This window comes from Haliotis rubra, unplaced genomic scaffold (assembly GCF_003918875.1).
Source record: "Haliotis rubra isolate DU_JTF1 unplaced genomic scaffold, ASM391887v1 Scf56, whole genome shotgun sequence".
Classification (NCBI taxonomy): domain Eukaryota; kingdom Metazoa; phylum Mollusca; class Gastropoda; order Lepetellida; family Haliotidae; genus Haliotis; species Haliotis rubra.
The window spans coordinates 2,515,958-2,536,284 of record NW_025767257.1 but is presented as its reverse complement, the minus strand read 5'-3'; the positions used below and the strand labels follow the sequence as shown (position 1 = coordinate 2,536,284).

Here is a 20,327-nt window from a genome sequence, read left to right as displayed (position 1 = left end):
GAGTCTGTCTGGTTGTCAGTATTGAGACTGGCCTGCCATTGTGTGGAGTCTGTCTGACAACCAGACAGATGGCCAGTCATAGATGGCCAGTCTCAATACTGACAACCAGACAGACTCCACAGATGGAGTCTGTCTGGTTGTCAGTATTGAGACTGGCCTGCCATTGTGTGGAGTCTGTCTGGTTGTCAGTATTGAGACTGGCCTGCCATTGTATGGAGTCTGTCTGGTTGTCAGTATTGAGACTGGCCTGCCATTGTATGGAGTCTGTCTGGTTGTCAGTATTGAGACTGGCCTGCCATTGTATCGAGTCTGTCTGGTTGTCAGTATTGAGACTGGCCTGCCATTGTATGGAGTCTGTCTGGTTGTCAGTATTGAGACTGGCCTGCCATTGTATGGAGTCTGTCTGGTTGTCAGTATTGAGACTGGCCTGCCATTGTATGGAGTCTGTCTCGGTCAGTATTGAGACTGGCCTGCCATTGTATGGAGTCTGTCTGGTTGTCAGTATTGAGACTGGCCTGCCATTGTATCGAGTCTGTCTGCTTGTCAGTATCTGACTACTAGTTTCCCTGTTGGACATTAGATTACAAGTATCATGATGTATGTTTGAGATTATGTGTCAGCAGTCTTCAGAACTAATATTTGTTACAAAAGATAAAATGATTGTATCAGTATTGCTCCTTTATTGCCATGGCCACATAAGTGATCCTTGATCTCTTCTGTTTGGTTTGAAACACTGAATATTATCAGTGTGTACCACCTTCTTAATAAGCTGTGATGAATTATTTGACAGAGCGCCACGATGCCATCTTTGTTGTTGGAGGCCTGGATGAGACAATTGTGTTGCGAGGCATGCGGTACCACCCCATTGATATAGAGACTAGTGTGCTGCGGGCACATAGGAAGATCTGTGAATGGTGAGTATTATTTCCAGTACTCAGAAACCATATAATGTTAAAGTTTGTTAAATATGAAAAGACTGTTCGTGTTCTAGGCACTTTGAGAGTGGTGTGTAATTTTAGAGATTTGTTACTATTAAATCTGTTTCAGTATGGACTGATAGGGACACAGTAAGAAAGTATATGGCTAGACATGCATTTAAACATCCTCCTCTATTTCCAGTGCTGTGTTTACATGGACCAACCTCCTGGTGGTGGTTGTTGAGCTGGATGGAAATGAAAATGAAGCTCTTGACTTAGTTCCCTTGGTAACGAATGCTGTATTGGAGGAGCATTACCTTATTGTGGGTGTGGTCGTCGTGGTTGACCCGGGGGTCATTCCAATCAACTCCAGAGGAGAGAAACAACGGATGCATCTACGAGATGGCTTCCTGGCTGACCAGCTCGACCCCATCTATGTAGCTTACAACATGTAGGCAACTCAGATAGTTAGCCCAGACAGACACGGTTACCTGCAGAGACCTACACAATCTGCTTCTTTCGGTTAGAAGATGGAATCAATTATTTTTGATTAACAGAAGTTCATGTTGGATCTCACAATACAGACTTGATGACAAACAGCAATGATCAATGAAACCAACATGTTTTATCTATCTGGTTCCAGTAAAGAGACAAGTTCAGGAGACATCAGCAATTAAGTTCCAATTCTTTTCACGAATTACTTGAAGTAACAGTAATAGATATAAAGTTTTCAAGTTGCAGAGTGCTTGTGCTATAAAGCAAATAGGAATGAAAGCAGTGTCATATACATCTCAGGTGAGGAGGGCGTGGATGCTGAAGCACATGTGCTTTTGAATTGCCAGAACCTGAGCTTCACGACACTGACCCCAAAAACTTCGATGTACAAGGGATAGTTGGTATTGTACAAATATGTACAAGCATGAACCTGGATGGATTGTGATCAGTCTGAAATATACATTTGTCAATGTGAAATAAGTGTTTGGCTTGAGTGACATGCTGTATGGGCCCCATGTAATGATGCTGACAATGTGATGAAGATTTATTTTATGAGATGATACATGTTCAACGAACATGCAGGATAGATTTTTTTCATTTATTTGGGACCCATCTGTGTTGTCCAGAAATAGACAGGTCAGTGACATGGTGGAATTTCGCTATTGACGTGCGGTGATTGCTATATATGATACTATGTGCTAGACATTGAGTCAGTAATCTGTCTGCAATATAGGTGTGTACATTACATGCTTGAAATGAACATGGTGATGGCAGAGATGTTTGGGTGAACAGTATATGGAATGAGGAAAGAGACGTGAGAAAAGGGCGATGAATGATCATTGATGTGCTCTGATGTGAAATGTACGAGATGAGAAGTTGAGTGCGAGTTTCAGACCAGTATGAACAGATAAGAGTTGAGAAGGAAACTGATGACATTTTTGGTGTACTTGAAATTTCAGTGTTGGTAAATCTATGAAAATAGAGTTGTCACAGGTCATACATGTGGTCCATCTTGGTGTCTATAGTCATACACTGGGTATCAAAGTTGACATGCCATGAACTAGGTCCTGACTTCAACATAAGACACTGGAAGAACACATTTTGGTTGTTTCCTGCTTGTACCACACTACAACACAGTGGAAACAGACAAATACCAAATATGCTTTCTAAATATGCAAGAATGTTCAGTAGAATTTTTCACATCTAACTATATATATACAGATATGGTTTACATCAAAATTAGATATTAGGTCATCAAACTTAATTGTTGTTTCATTAAATTTTGAAAATATATCTTGACTTTATCAGTTCCTTTCAGCATAGTATCCAAAGAGTGGAGCTATTGCCAAATTCACCTTCCGATCTCTCAATCTTGTATTTTGTACCTGTAAGTAGCATGAAAATAACTGTATGCCATATGATATTGCTTAGGAGATTGTGTTGAAATATGCTTCCGTTTAGCTATTCCATGTGATATTTAGTTTATTAGCTGAAACCATTCTCACGACTGTGGTGTTAAAAAAAATCTGTTGTATGTGATAGTGCAGTCACAAACTATGTAGGGTGTATTACAAGGGGAGCTAACTCTGTAATCCTAGTCACTATGCTGTACAGTGCTATTGTGTCCCTGCATAATCGGTAGAGTACCCATGCAGTGATGTCATTAATAATTTGGTGTGTGTGGTTAGAATTACACCACTTTGTGCATGTTTTTGATACTTTCGTTACTTAGATTATATTTTAATTTGTACATAAAATTAGTAGATGTCTATGGTGTTTATTTCACAAGCTACCACAATCTTTTTGTACACAGTTCATCTGTAATGCTTAACTTATTTACACGTATGTTTGTTCATGCAGTCTAGGATATCAAACAGCTAGAAGTATGCTGTTTCCTTCCAGTTGTAACCATTAGATTGTAACTTTTAGGATCTATCAAAACATGAATGACAACCGTTTTGATATGTACAAAAATTGTATAGAAATTATATGCACTTATTCACAAGACATTCACATTTATACATTTCAATGAACATGTCATTACAATCATGAATTTACAGCCTCATGCATGGATCAGTGTTGTGATGCAATCGCATGCTTTGTACCAAAATAATGCACAGAAAGAACACTTTGTGCATTGAATCTCATATATCTTCACAAATATATATCACAGACTAAGAAAATATTCCTGTTCATCAGTCATGAAACATTCAGTTAACGCATCATTGTTTCGGTACATCACAGAGCTGAGACTGCTAAGTATTATCCAAGTTTGATGATGTTCAGATGGGTGTGTTCTGCAGCCTGCTTCTCACCATCCTGGGATTAGATGAGGCATGACATGGACAGAAATAGAATGATGATAGTCGAGATGAGGAACCAATCATAGCTCCACTTCTTATGTGCCAATAATGTAACATGAAGTTTTGACAATGAGCTATTCCAAAACTACATTAGAAGCACCTATTCATGTGTAAATGCTCAGTGCAGTGGTGTGTTGACGTGTTCATACAATGGGCACATGTCAAGCCCAGTTTGACCTGATAAAAACGACATAATTATATTCACTCCAAAATTGAATGTAAAACACTTTGTATTTTGATTTAAACTATAAGTGTCATATCAAAGGCTCCTAAACTTCTTAGAAATATATTCTCCAATGGTTGATAATGGGTGGCTGGGATTGTCCTCATGCCCTTCCCTTACAGTTCTGTAGCTGGGTGGAGACAGTTTGATGAAAGGGGTACTTGATTCTGATTCAGTCTGTACAAGGCTATGTGAATCCACATCCAAGAGTTGGTGTGCTGCAACATGTTCAACATATTACTTGGGTTTGAGGATGGGTGGCATTCTTAGCTTCGTTCCAGTCCGCCAAACCACACACATTCATGATTATCTTTCCATGTATATGTCCGTGTTATTTTAAAAACGTTAACACAACTTACAGTACTGCTTTTATGTCATGAACAGGGTTTTTCAGTTTTCCATGCTTATATATTCAATATGGGGCATTCAAATAATGCTGATGCATATAAACCTACGTTTGTAATCAGTCAGCAGGCACAGAGACAGTGTCAGAGATCAACACTGCAAGTTAAGGGGTCTTTGCCAGAAGAAGTTTACAATTAAAGATTAATGGGTCTGTAGATCTATCATGGAAGATTGCCAGCAAACCCAAACATCACTGTTGATTTCAAACATCACTGTATCAGATTCATATCTATTATATTCATCAAAGAATCATAGTCTGCAGTCAGTTGAAGCACACTACACACAAACATTGATCCATTAATCTTGACAGGGTGCTACACCTCCGGAGTGAGATATACAGTTAATGCTATCTGTACCATATATACATATACATAGATCTAGACTATGGACGACTGATTTCTAATACTTGACCTTAATGGTCAAGCTGTAAAAAGGAGAAAAAACATGGCCAGTTTTCCACCGTCTTGCTTATTCCAAACTATACGCCATTAAGCCAACGTTATGCTCAACAGTAACCAATTTTTTTGTATTTGTTTAGAATGTTGTTTTTTTTGCAAGCCAGCATGTTTTTTTCCAAGTTTCTTGTTTCATAATGTGATTAATCGTTGTTTTATTTAGTTTGTAAAAAGTTTGTGCATACATGCCAATGTATATAGATGCTATGGGTGATTGATAGAGAGTGAGAATGCTTCTACCAGGCGACCATGGTAAATGAAAATATTTCCTTTTGTTATGGCAGATGACTAATAGGTTTAGTTGACAAAATAATACTTAGCTTTTTGACATATTTATGTGATGGAGAATTTTCTTGCAAATTTCATTGCCCTTAGTATTCTTTAATTACATTTATTATTTAGTTCCTGAAAGTTTACAAATCAGAAATTTATGATTACACACATCTTTCTATATTGTCATAATTTTTCAGCCAATTTGTTAATAACAAAGTCACAACATTTCATTTTTTTTAATCATAAAACTTTACTTCAGTATGTATTGCTTTTTACATATTATAAGCTAGATGATTTTGCACATGCAAAGTTTGTGTTCCGTTGTACATTCCCGAGTAGTCCCATGCTATTATTTGTTCCATTAGCTTTCAGTGTTTGTAAGCTGAAATCCGCAGTATTTTGTTTTCATTTCCTCATGCCTCCTCTCCGTTCCATTGCAATTCTAGAATCTTGTGATGTTCATGTTAAGGAACAGTTACCTCCCTTTGAGTGGGTGTAATTAACAGAGGTTTTTGCATTCGATGCAAATGAGTTGAAAATAAATTCATGAAAATTCAGACATCACATCACATAATCAGTTATTCTGGAGTTTGCTTAATTTTAAATACTTTGATTTCAATGCCATATTAAGAGAAGCTCCCATTGGGCAGTTACTATTAATTTATTGTATAGACAGTCTACCAATTCACAAAATGCTGTGTAGAATGTTAACATATTTTTTTAAAAAGAAAAGATTTCAACATAATCTATTCAGTGTTGTGTAGTAATTGTATCTTTGTTTCTTGAATACAAGCCTCAGTTTGGATGTTACAAGATTTACTAGCTGAGATGCAGGCTGAATGTTTTAAACCACTGTACATAGGAGCTCAATTCAAACATGATTCAAAATATTGATTCACACAGCGTCAAACTGATTAGAAGAATATTTCAAGTTAATAATTCCTTGATTTCTTTCACTATCTTTCAAATTTGCCATATTTGATGAAAGCAAAGTGTTTTTTTCCACTCAGTATGCCCTACATGTGAAATATGATGGAAATCTTGTACTTCTCAATGTGAATGAAATGAACGCTTGATGTGTGTGTGTGTGTGCATGCTAGAATCTCATAGAGTGTGTATATAGACATGTTTAGGTTATATTTGGACGTACTGCTATTGACAACTTGTAATGTATAAAACTTTATCTGTGTCAGGTACTAATGATTGCATCATTTCATGTTGTGCATCGTTTTTGTTCGTTAATTATGTCAGTAACAAGTTTTTTGATTTGATTAATTATAGGAGTATGTTTTTAACTATTGGATAAATAATGCAGACAGTAGACTATGGTACAAAAAGGCCCATGATATCCTTTCTGTATACTCAAGAGAAGCATGGGTAATTATGTTCATGGAATCAGGAAGTTCATCTGGATGTAATGGACATGTTAAAACCTTAGAGTTTTTTCAATTTGTCGTTGGTAATTTTATCATCTCTATTTTAACTTTGATGCGTAATGTTTTATTTCTTTCCCACCATTACGTCAGTATTTATTGAAGTTTTATTACATTGTTAATTCTGTACACTGGTTATTTAGAAGACAACATACAATTGTTTAGACATCAAACACTGTTTAAAAGTCGAGTTGATAATGTTGGAATAGTATGATTGTGTAAGTGAAATGTTCCAAACAGCGGTCAACACCATATATGAACATCATATACATGTATTAATAACTGGCATTATACTGCATTTCTTTAAAACCAATATGTAAAATTATTTCAGTATATTGTCCTGACATTACGATAATTTTCACAATTACTTTTTGAAAGATTTAGAGTTATTCATCATCCAAAAATTGTCAGTGTTAAAAGCTATGCTTTTGTTATGATTTCTTAGGTGGTACATATTAATGGTTGACTAAGATTGCACAGCCAGCAATACACAAAGCTTGTATATGAGAATAAGGTGAATGTACATATTTTGTATGACACAAAATACCTATCAGCCGCTAGTGCAATATATGGTAACAATTGGTGATGGAGTTTCACACTAGGTAAGCCAATTCCACTGAAGATTATGTTAATCGGGAAAGAAAATGGTTTGTTTCTCTTGGTACTATTTCTAGAAGTGTTAGTGATTTGAATGTTTCACCTAGGAGTTCAGAAGAGAAAGTAAGAAATGTAATCAGAATTTCCCTTTTGCCCCCAAAGCTGGTTTCTTTTCTGTCCAAAATTTTCAAGGCTGTTCAGATAATATATCTTTTTTTTTCTTACCTTGAAATTTGGATTTTTTCCCGTCATACTTGGTGAATTACAGTATGATTATGTTTACAGTCAGTATTTTATTTCCTGATATATGTTATGTTACTTCCTGGTAAGTAATCACCTCAGTATTACACAGGAGTATGATGAGAAACAAACCAGATTCTGTCATTTAAGCCATATGCTTTCGCGGTATGTTAACAAGTTACCTTGCCTTTGTAAACAATACTTGAATTTGAATGAACAGTTCAAATTAGTTTTGAATATGCTATGCATTACGACAAGTTGAACAATTTCACTTCCATGAGATAGCACTTCCACGGTGCAGTATGTTTCCCATCAGTGAAGATGCCCACATTGTCTGACCCTTTGGGTCAGTGACGTGGCTTGCTAGGTCAAGGGTCATATGAATATGCATATTGGGTCATCTTGCTGTGTGGGCAGTAGAATAGCTCTGTGTTAATCTGCTGTCAACTATACATTGTTTGTAAAACTGACTTTTGTATTGTGTACAATATTCATGACCAGTGCTTGGTACTTTTCAATTTCAACTGGAATAAATCCAATTTGCATAAAGAGCTTTTGTCTTTTATTGATTTCAGAGCACCAAATTGGGCAGTCAAATCCATGTGTTAACAATTCTTTAGAATTTTGAATTCGGCACTTTCATGTGGAGGCAGATTAAGTACAAGCCCATTGTTTAGAATGAGATGGGTGTAGGTTTTATTGAACTGTAGTGTTCCAATGGTGTGGATGCCCTGACTGAGCTGGGAAGCATGGAAACATATGTTTATTGTCAGCATTAGTTTGGAGGTTTGGGGAGTAAAATTGTCTGCAGTGGCTAAATATAAATTTTAGATGGTACTAAGCTGGTTATTGACAGTGGCTGGGGCCCGTGAACTTGAATATTGCTTGTATGACTTGTGAGGGCAGACTTACAGCAGGATAGATACAGCAGGTACCACTCGGCAGGACAGACTTGACTGATGATTTTGGATAGTGCATTTATAACCTGGAAGGGTAGACTTCCAGGCTAACAAGTGTGGTTTTTGAACGTATAACTTGGAAGGTTGACTTGGGTAGCAATCAAATGTATACCTGAATATGATGGATTAAGGACTGGTGAGGGTTCATGGAACAACTGAGGAGGATGGACTTAATCACAAGTGAGGCTGGACAGATGGGGAGATGGGCATCTGGACTACTTAGGAGGGATGGATGGTGCTATTGAGAGGGCATCTTCCTCTGGTTTCTTGATAAGAATGTGTGGGGGTCCAGATGTCAGGTTTTCGTTCATTCATGTCTTTGAAGGCTTGCTGGTAGAGCACATCTTCCCTGTACTGGGAGAAGTGACAATAGGCCCTCAGTTCCTCATGCTTGTAATAGTGTGTGAGTTCTTTGGTAGTCAGTCTGCCTTAATTGTTGATACCTTTATCCATCATTGGCCTACATTCTACAGGACTCAAAAGGTAAAGGATTGCCCGATTCTGTCCTGGCAGATTGACTGTAGTGGTTGGAAGAATCAGTTGGTCGTTACCTTTCTCATAGTATTACCTTATATGAGGGATGGCTGAGAAGTCCTGAATCCAACTACGATGGACTGGGTTGATGGATTTTCACGAGCTTTGGCTATTCTCATGCAGTTGCAGACGCACATCAGCATAACATTAATGGTCTTTCTCAAGATAGGGTACCAGTGGGACTTTTTTATTTCTTTTCCTGAGGAAATGTTAGATGTTTCATGTCTCTGGCTGGTAGTGCTGCTTCCAAACGAAGTAAATATTCACGGGAGATCGTGAATCTGGAGCGTTTCTGATCAGGAGTCAGAAGCCATGGAGCCAGCGTGCTGAAACCTTCGTGATATCCAATTAATTCCTCAGAATGTCTGCAACTCTGTCATGCATACTTCACTGGCTGTGTGACATGTCGTCTATCACCCATATTCGCATCTTATATTTCATCTGAGGTAATAGTTGCAGATCTCCCTGATCTCCGATAATCTTCTTGGCTATCTCCTGGAACTCCGACACCCACAACTGTTTACAAGAAATCATACCCTAATCTAGACATCATGTAGCCAGTTTCCTCCATTTTCATCAGCTGAGCATTCTTAGTTACTTTGATGTTCCCGTAGAGGTGGTGGGGTAGCCTGCATGTTCAAGCGTCCACTCGTCACGCCTAAGACCCGGGTTCGATTCCCCACGTGGGTACAATGTGTGAAGCCCATTTCTGGTGTCCCCCGCCGTGATATAGCTGGAATATTGCTAAAAACGGCGTAAATCCAAACTAGCTCATTCACTGATGTTCCCGTAGATATGTTGCCTGGTTTTGTGTTTGCTTCAAAACATACCCGTAACTCTGCTTGGTATTGTATTTATTACCTGCATACTCGCTCAATATACTATCAGTGATACTTGGTCATCAGGTCAATGTGTCAGATGGAGGTTATTTTGTTCGACGTCACGACGTTGGTGGTCACCTTATTCATTCCAATGAACCATTGACGCATTGATCATCCTCAGATACGGCCCTAGGAATGTATTGGAAGAAAATCTGACAAGGATGCCATGGCTACAACGATGAAAAATATTTTGGGCAACTTGACAGACAGATTTAACAGATAATCTTTATTGGCATCGGAGTGAGCAAGGTCCACGGTAGATTTGATTTTAACTCAGCCAGACTCAATCTCCCAGCATGTTTAGTGGATTCGGAGTGATCTGTCTTTCGTTCTGATAGTTCAACCTCTGAGCCAAATCATCAAAATACGTGTTTGGCATTATAAAAAAAGGTTGAATTAAGCGATGGTATTCAGCAGGCTTTCAGCCCAAGCATAACTGAGTCTTTCCAATAAAACATCACCGCCTACTACGACTAACGGGATCAGGTGGTCAGGTTCGCAGACTGGGTTGACACATGTCATCGTATCCCAGTTGTGTAGATCCATGTTCATGCTGTTGATCACTGAATTGTCTGTTCCAGACTCGATACGTGTGGATGGGACGTCCATCAGTCCGGTGCACGCCATGAGGTCGGATATGGTGCTGACAGTCCAATCATGGTAATCAGGGCGATTCGAAAAATATTTCGAATCCACAATCAGAGGATCGCAGCACCACTGTTACTGACATATTTTCAGTCAAACTAAAATGAATCCATTCTGAAAATGCGCAACAGAGACTTAGAAAGAGGTTCTAGAAGAAATTGATTTTGCAAGCGGTCGTTCACCATCATGGCTTAAGTCCATCAGTACAGCATTTCCATCACAACACGCTAGGCAATCCCTATATATAGATATGTATTGGCGCAAATGTCACTCAGATATCTACATACAAAAACTAACACTGTCATGCACTTTTCTGATTAAACTGGTGCAACTGGGTCTGTTCCTAAACTGCCGGGCAAGAAAGTATACCCGTATGTTTGACGTAGCTAGAAGTAAAGCAACCAAGAAATGGTTAATGGATGGTTTACACAATACAGTTTGAGTCTGCAGACAAACAGAATAGTGTTTGAACAACTCGAGTTAAACTTTCATGGTTCTGCGAAACTGAAGCGCCGGATTATGACCACAGGATGATTTTTACTGGATCATATGATCCCCCGCAACCGATACCGATACCGGTCATACACTCGGGTCCAGTAACATTCCTAGATGTGTTTGAGTGTTAATCAAAAACGTATTCATGTGTCTGTTACCTTAATGGGCGCAATGATTATAATATCATAATTACCCAGAGACAATGTCTCAATTCTACCGCTAATTACAACGTCTAGACCTTCGATGAAATTGGGCGCCAGATCACGGGGTCTCCAAAGATGAATCACTTTTAATGATCTTTATTTGACGCATATGTTTGCCAAGAGAAATAAAAATGTCTGTTCCCAAGAATTCGAATTGTGGTCAATATTATTTTGAAAGACTTTGAATAAGACGTAGTAGGTTGTAGGCGACTGAACTTTCGCCAACACATCCTCCAACTTCAACCAGTTACCTCCCTTTAATAAAACAAACTGTAACCATCGAGCACCCACTCGTCACTACTCACTCTCCTCCAATCGGAATGACAGGACATGGTCACGTGCACATCCCGCTTTATCCACTGATCTCAACAAAGGAAGCATCCATCCCAAGTGGGATGGATTATAACCATGGACTAGATTGTAGACTGATGGTATGGAATAACCCTGGCCTGTGTAAATAATAGACTGATGGTATGGAATAACCCTGGTCTATGTAGATGGTAGACTGATGGTATGGAATAACCCTGGTCTATGTAAATAGTAGACTGATGGTATGGAATAACCCTGGTCTATGTAGATGGTAGACTGATGGTATGGAATAACACGTCTGTGTAGATCGTAGACCGATGGTATGGAATAACCCTGGTCTATGTAGATGGTAGACCGATGGTATGGAATAACCCTGGTCTATGTAGATGGTAGACTGATGGTATGGAATAACCCTGGTCTATGTAGATGGCAGACCGATGGTATGGAATAACCCTGGTCTATGTAGATGGTAGACTGATGGTATGGAATAACCCTGGTCTATGTAGATGGTAGACCGAAGGTATGGAATAACCCTGGTCTATGTAGATGGCAGACCGATGGTATGGAATAACCCTGGTCTATGTAGATGGTAGACCGATGGTATGGAATAACCCTGGTCTATGTAGATGGTAGACTGATGGTATGGAATAACCCTGGTCTATGTAGATGGTAGACTGATGGTATGGAATAACCCTGGTCTATGTAGATGGTAGACTGATGGTATGGAATAACCCTGGTCTATGTAGATGGTAGACTGATGGTATGGAATAACCCTGGTCTATGTAGATGGTAGACTGATGGTATGGAATAACCCTGGTCTATGTAGATGGTAGACTGATGGTATGGAATAACCCTGGTCTATGTAGATGGTAGACTGATGGTATGGAATAACCCTGGTCTATGTAGATGGCAGACCGATGGTATGGAATAACCCTGGTCTATGTAGATGGTAGACCGAAGGTATGGAATAACCCTGGTCTATGTAGATGGAAAAGTGATGGTATGGGATAACCCTGGTCTAAGTAGATGGTAGATTGATGGTATGGAATAATCCAGGTCTATGTAGATGGTAGATCGATGGTATGGAATATACGCCTGGTCTATGTAGATGGTAGACTGATGGTATGGAATAACCCTGGTCTATGTAGATGGTAGACTGATGGTATGGAATAACCCTGGTCTATGTAGATGGTAGACTGATGGTATGGAATAACCCTGGTCTATGTAGATGGTAGACTGATGGTATGGAATAACCCTGGTCTATGTAGATGGTAGACTGATGGTATGGAATAACCCTGGTCTATGTAGATGGTAGACTGATGGTATGGAATAACCCTGGTCTACGTAGATCGTAGACTGATGGTATGGAATAACCCTGGTCTATGTAGATGGTAGACTGATGGTATGGAATAACCCTGGTCTATGTAGATGGTAGACTGATGGTATGGAATAACCCTGGTCTATGTAGATGGTAGACTGATGGTATGGAATAACCCTGGTCTATGTAGATGGTAGACTGATGGTATGGAATAACCCTGGTCTATGTAGATGGTAGACTGATGGTATGGAATAACCCTGGTCTATGTAGATGGTAGACTGATGGTATGGAATAACCCTGGTCTATGTAGATGGTAGACTGATGGTATGACTATGTAGATGGTAGACTGATGGTATGGAATAACCCTGGTCTATGTAGATGGTAGACTGATGGTATGGAATAACCCTGGTCTATGTAGATGGTAGACTGATGGTATGGAATAACCCTGGTCTATGTAGATGGTAGACTGATGGTATGGAATAACCCTGGTCTATGTAGATGGTAGACTGATGGTATGGAATAACCCTGGTCTATGTAGATGGTAGACTGATGGTATGGAATAACCCTGGTCTATGTAGATGGTAGACTGATGGTATGGAATAACCCTGGTCTATGTAGATGGTAGACTGATGGTATGGAATAACCCTGGTCTATGTAGATGGTAGACTGATGGTATGGAATAACCCTGGTCTATGTAGATGGTAGACTGATGGTATGGTATGGAATAACCCTGGTCTATGTAGATGGTAGACTGATGGTATGGAATAACCCTGGTCTATGTAGATGGTAGACTGATGGTATGGAATAACCCTGGTCTATGTAGATGGTAGACCGATGGTATGGAATAACCCTGGTCTATGTAGATGGTAGACTGATGGTATGGAATAACCCTGGTCTATGTAGTAGAAAAGTGATGGTATGGGATAACCCTGGTCTAAGTAGATGGTAGATTGATGGTATGGAATAATCCAGGTCTATGTATATGGTAGATCGATGGTATGGAATATACGCCTGGTCTATGTAGATGGTTGACTGGTGGTATGGAATAACCCTGGTCTATGTAGATGGTAGACTGATGGTATGGAATAACCCTGGTCTATGTAGATGGTAGACTGATGGTATGGAATAACCCTGGTCTATGTAGATGGTAGACTGATGGTATGGAATAACCCTGGTCTATGTAGATGGTAGACTGATGGTATGGAATAACCCTGGTCTATGTAGATGGTAGACTGATGGTATGGAATAACCCTGGTCTATGTAGATGGTAGACTGATGGTATGGAGTAATCCTGGTCTATGTAGATCGTAGATTGATGGTATGGAATGCCCCTGGTCTATGTAGATGGTAGACTGATGGTATGGAGTAACCCTGGTCTACGTAGATCTAGACTGATGGTATGAATCGGTCTAGAGATGGTAGACTGATGGTATGGAATAACCCTGGTCTATATCTTAGACTGATGGTAGGAATAACCCTGATGGTATGGAATAACCCTATGGATCTACGTATGGAATAACCCTGGTCTAGACTGATGGTATGGAATAACCCTGGTCTATGTAGATCGCAGACTGATGGTATGGAATAACCCTGGTCTACGTAGATCTTAGACTGATGGTATGGAATGCCCCTGGTCTATGTAGATCGTAGACTGATGGTATGGAGTAACCCAGGTCTATGTAGATGGCAGACTGATGGTATGGAGTAACCCTGGTCTACGTAGATCGTAGACTGATGGTATGGAATAACCCTGGTCTACGTAGATCGTAGACTGATGATATGGAGTAACCCAGGTCTATGTAGATGGTAGACTGATGGTATGAAGTAACCCAGGTCTATGTAGATCGTAGACTGATGGTATGGAATAACCCTGGTCTACGTAGATCGTAGACTGATGGTATGGAATAACCCGGGTCTATGTAGATACAGACCTATGATATGGAATAACCCGGATCTATGTAGATACAGACCTATGATATGGAATAACCCGGATCTATGTAGATACAGATCTATGATATGGAATAACCCGGGTCTATGTAGATACAGACCTATGATATGGAATAACCCTGGTCTATGTAGATACAGACCTATGATATGGAATAACCCTGGTCTATGTAGATACAGACCTATGATATGGAATAACCCGGGTCTATGTAGATGCAACACTTTTTGGATTGAGTGGTTGTTGCTTTTGATAGACATCTGGACAAATCCTTTCATGTGATTCTGTTTGTGTGTTTGTGGTTCAACCACGTGTTAACGACGTCATGGTAGCTGATTATGAGTTCGGGGAAGTTGCCCATTCAGAACCCTTATCGTACATGTAACCTATGCCTGTAGCATGTGTTTTGGTTCATTTCGTGACTTTGTTAACAATCTATCATATTTGAACCTCACTGGTCACCATTGTCCAGCAGTCTCAGCAATAGTTTACGCGTTTCGCGAATGTCAAATTACATCTGGAAACCAGGCGTTTGATACATTTCAAAATAATTTTGAATACGCGCGATCCGCTAATACGTCATCTTACTCGCGTGTTGCCGGGCAAGTTCCTGTTGTTATTTAGAATTGACGTTTTGTATCTTTTAGAGGGAGGTGGAGTGGCCTATTGGCTGAGCTGGTGGATAAAACGCGAGTCTCGGCTTTGATTACTCACAAGATGTGCAGCGTCTTTCTTGTGTTACCCATCGTGATATTACTGCAATGTGTATTAAAGCGGCGTAACATCATACTCATTTACTTGTCTGGAGACGACTTCCAATAGGTAGACAGACAGTTGATTACCCACATGTCCAAAGAATATACTTATAAGATGTTTTCAGTCACAGTCCATGTTAATGTGATGGACATTTTGTGCTGTAACTGCAAGTTGCTGTTTTTTCACGTTGTTGTAGTTCTGTGGACAAGTGCTTTGATAGGTTTTCTAAAAACACCCATCAAAGATGGCACTAACAGTGTCTGTAACGTGTAATGTAGATTAGTATATGTGTGTTTACCTCTCTCGATGGCAGTAAACATTCAACCACAACAGCTGACGGGACTTGGCGTGCTTCAAGAGTCAACCCACCGAGTTCACGAGTCATCATTCGGCTTGTCCAGGAATTATACGATTAGTCACGATGGGATTTTGCACTCAGGAATGCTGGATCTTTTGTCAGAGATACTGTAAGATCAGTCAGGCGTGCTCATTAGTAAAACAGTAATGGGTTGCGGGGGCATCTCAAGACTTGTGATCAGCTGTATTCAGCCATAGATTCAGCCATGAAGACTTCCCGTTAGTGACCCATGGTATGATCGTCCCGGCCTCATGGTAACCCTTTGTTGCTGAGCATGTTCAACCCTGAAATCACAGTGGAACATGCTGTAATATTTGCGGTCAGGATAATACAACTTCTTTATTTCAATATATCCGACGGTTCGGCGTAGATGCTGACGCCGTCATCAAGCAATTGAAACTTCCCATATTTTGTTCACCACTCCAACTTCTAAATGCCTCTGGGGTGGTGGGGTATGCTAGAGGTTAAAGCGTTCGCTCGTCACTCCGAAGACCCGGGTTCGGATGGCCACATGGGTACAATGTGTGAAGCCCATTTCTGGTGTCCCCCGCCGTGATATCGCTGGAATATTGCTAAAAGCGACGTAAAGCTAGCTCACTAACTCCAAATGCCACTAAAAGAAGCTATGAACGTTTTCAGCTTTTCAAATCCAGATGTTGGTTTAGTAGTTCAGTGACGTATTCAGAAACAAAGGCATTAGCCACATGGTCAAAGCATCCTCTTGTCAGGGTTCCTATCCCCACATCGGTTTAATGTATGAATCTATTTCTGGTGTCCCTCTTCCAAGGTGGTGTTGAAACATTGCAACGTGAAACCATATTCACTTGATTAGTTTGTAGAGTTATCTTAATGGACACACTGACCATTAGGGCAGGTGCGTGGGTAGATGGTACCTGGTGGGGTACCTCGTTTTGTAGCATACTAAGATTTATTATATTTAGCAAACTTATAATCTTTTGATGGCGTGTTATATGAATACCTGTGTCTCAGGAAACAGGACCATAGTCACTTGAATACCTGTGTCTCAGGAAGCATGAGGACCATAGTCATTCGAATACTTGTGTCTCATGAAGCATGAGGACCATAGTCAATAAGAATACCTGTGTCTCAGGAAGCATGAGGACCTTAGTCATTTGAATACCTGTGTCTCAGGAAGCATGAGGACCATAGTCATTTGAATACTTTGTGTCTCATGCAGAGGACCATAGTCATTTGAATACTTGTGTCTCATGAAGCATGAGGACCATAGTCATTTGAATACTTGTGTCTCAGGAAGCTCAGGAAGCATGAGGACCATAGTCATTTGAATACTTGTGTCTCAGGAAGCATGAGGACCATAGTCATTTGAATACTTGTGTCTCAGGAAGATGAGCCATGAGGACCATAGTCATTTGGACCTTCTCAACAAGCATGAGGACCATAGTCATTTGAATACCTGTGTCTCAGGAAGCATGAGGACCTTAGCCATATGAATACCTGTGTCTCAGGAAGCATGAGGACCTTAGCCATATGAATACCTGTGTCTCAGGAAGCATGAGGACCTTAGTCATTTGAATACTTGTGTCTCAGGAAGCATGAGGACCATAGTCATTTGAATACCTGTGTCTCAGGAAGCATGAGGACCATAGTCATTTGAATACCTGTGTCTCAGGAAGCATTCGGACCATAGCCATATGAATACCTGTGTCTCAGGAAGCACGAGGACCATAGCCAAATGAATACTTGTGTCTCAGGAAGCATGAGGACCTTAACAATAAGAATACCTGTGTTTCAGAAAGCATGAGGACCATAGTCATTTGAATACCTGTGTCTCAGGAAGCATTCGGACCATAGCCATATGAAAACCTGTGTCTCAGGAAGCACGAGGACCATAGCCAAATGAATACTTGTGTCTCAGGAAGCATGAGGACCTTAACAATAAGAATACCTGTGTCTCAGAAAGCGTGAGGACCATAGTCATTTGAATACTTGTGTCTCAGGAAACATGAGGACCATAGTCATTTGAATACTTGTGTCTCAGGAAGCATGAGGACCACAGCCATATGAATACTTGTGTCTCAGGAAGCACGAGGACCATAGCCATATGAATACTTGTGTCTCAGGAAGCATGAGGATTTTAACCAAATGAATACTTGTGTCTCAGGAAGCATGAGGACCTTAACCAAATGAATACTTGTGTCTCAGGAAGCATGAGGACCATAGCCATATGAATACTTGTGTCTCAGGAAGCACGAGGACCATAGCCATATGAATACTTGTGTCTCAGGAAACATGAGGACCATAGTCATTTGAATACTTGTGTCTCAGGAAGCACGAGGACCATAGCCATATGAATACTTGTGTCTCAGGAAGCATGAGGACCATAGTCATTTGAATACTTGTGTCTCAGGAAACATGAGGACCATAGCCATATGAATACTTGTGTCTCAGGAAGCATGAGGACCATAGTCATTTGAATACTTGTTTCTCAGGAAGCATGAGGACCATAGTCATTTGAATACTTGTGTCTCAGGAAGCATGAGGACCATAGTCATATGAATACTTGTGTCTCAGGAAGCATGAGGACCATAGCCAAATGAATACTTGTGTCTAAGGAAACATGAGGACCATAGCCATATGAAAACTTGTGTCTCAGGAAGCATGATGACCATAGCCATATGAATACTTGTGTCTCAGGAAGCTTGAAAACAATAGCCAAATGAATACTTGTGTCTGAGGAAGCATGAGGACCTTAGCCAAATGAAAACGGACATTGGCCTCATAAATACCTGGGTCACAGGTGTATGTAGGTGGTCGCTTTTCTTGTCACTTTTCTCAACACTTCTATCAGTCTCCCGGCTGCGGAAATCAAGAACTGATCATTGTACTCACCATCTACAGCTCTTTTAACTACATGTCACTGACAGGGGCTATCACGAGTGGGTGAATTTACAACACGAATGAGCAAAGTTGTTATGAAACCTTGTAAAAACAAAAACAGAGGGACTATTTTAGGTTGGACAGGCATCTTAGACACAGTACTTCACGTTGCCTGATTCAGCCCCGTAGCCTTACCAGGATCCGCCGAACCGCCTTGAAAGGATCCTTGGTTTCTCTGTACCATACACATTGTTCTAGGTGTGACCATATTGGTCAGTGTCAACTTGACACAAGGTGTTTATTAAGCGGCGTAAAAGCCTATTCACTTTGGACCCAACGTGTTGCAGCCAAAATAGCAATTAGTTGGGTGCTTAAACGTTTAATTATGGGGCCACTGAGGTGCCCTCCGTCTGACAGGGTTAATGTTAGAAGACAGCTGTTGGTAGGCTCCACGACTTCGCTGATTCGAGCGGTTACTGTCGCAGATGACTGAGACGTATGATCACACGATACTTGACAACGGCTGTTCAACTTGTTTTCGTAGAAATCTCTCTAACAACCATTCAGCCTTTCCAACATTTGGCATAGCTAGACCATCAATACTGTGTTACCGTTTTTGTCTTAAAGAAACTTCTTGAACCGTCAGCTGAAACGAGCCCTATAAGCACGGAGTGGGTACCGGCCAATTACTCCCGGTGGGACAAGTGTCACCACGCCTGTACAAATACGTGGTACGTGCCCACAGAATTAAGTTGATGTTAGTGAGTGGGTGTGTAGGTGTGTAGGTGTGTGTGGTCGTGTTGGCGTGAGAGTTTAGGACGCAAATAAGCAAACGATGTCATACATCGCCATTCTGTGCAGAGTTACGTGTCTTGCCCACCAGGATCCGCTGGTGATGAGCTTGATTCCTATGTTCGCCAGATTATGATGCTTAGGGTACCAGCATTGTGTTCGCCGACTTCTCAAAGGCAGTATGCGTCTACACCTGCGTCACTCCCGATGCGCCACCCATCCCCTAATTAAGGTTTACAATATAAGTTACACCATTTGGGGGTGGTGGGGTAGCCCTGAGGTTAAAGCGTCCGCTCGTAACGCCGAAAACCCGGGTTTCGATTCCCCACATGGGTACAATGTGTGAAGCCCATTTCTGGCATCAACCGCCGTGATATCGCTGGAATATTGCTATATGCGGCCTAAAACCATACTGACTCACTCAGTAACAACAAAATTCTGAGAGTATCGCTCAATTTTACTCACTCAAAGTTAGGATCCATTGTTCAGTCCAGTTTCTCTCCTAATACGTTTGTTCCTCTGTGCCCCTTGAAGTATGTTTATACGTTCACTACTTTCCACAGTCCGTCTTGGTATTTGTAAAAAAAACCCGTTCTGTATACTGATATTAAAAATAGATGATTTTCATCCTGATGGACCAAAACATTGAATTATTCGGGTATTGAGTCTGAACTTTGACTTGATCAGGCAAGCACGATTTTTTTTAAAGTTTCAGAACAAGTAAAGGTCTACATGACGCTTCAGCCCACGCCACCCTCATGGCCACCCCCTCCCAACCCACTGTCTAGTAGGGTGTACACTTTCGCAATTTCTCTCATGCTCGTGCTCACATGCAATTCCCGTTATAACCACCTCCCTCATCCCTCACGCTGACG

General features: G+C 40.6%; 1 protein-coding gene and 1 long non-coding RNA gene across 2 annotated transcripts in view; one reads left to right on the top strand and one right to left on the bottom strand.

Annotated features, from left to right (window-relative positions):
• LOC124254007 (disco-interacting protein 2-like) overlaps window positions 1-3,531 on the top strand; it is a 92,883-nt gene extending 89,352 nt beyond the window's left edge. The window contains 2 exon segments of the mRNA XM_046687871.1: window positions 791-914; window positions 1,120-3,531. Of these exon segments, the coding sequence (XP_046543827.1) occupies window positions 791-914; window positions 1,120-1,372 (377 nt within the window). The 3' untranslated portion in view covers window positions 1,373-3,531.
• A 491-nt stretch (window positions 3,532-4,022) lies between these two features.
• On the bottom strand, window positions 4,023-18,960 carry LOC124254008. Its single transcript, XR_006892363.1, has 3 exons — window positions 18,950-18,960; window positions 6,278-6,280; window positions 4,023-4,108 (listed from the first exon to the last, which is right to left on the bottom strand). It is a non-coding gene; the product is annotated as an uncharacterized LOC124254008 (long non-coding RNA).
• Between the last annotated feature and the right edge of the window lie 1,367 nt (window positions 18,961-20,327).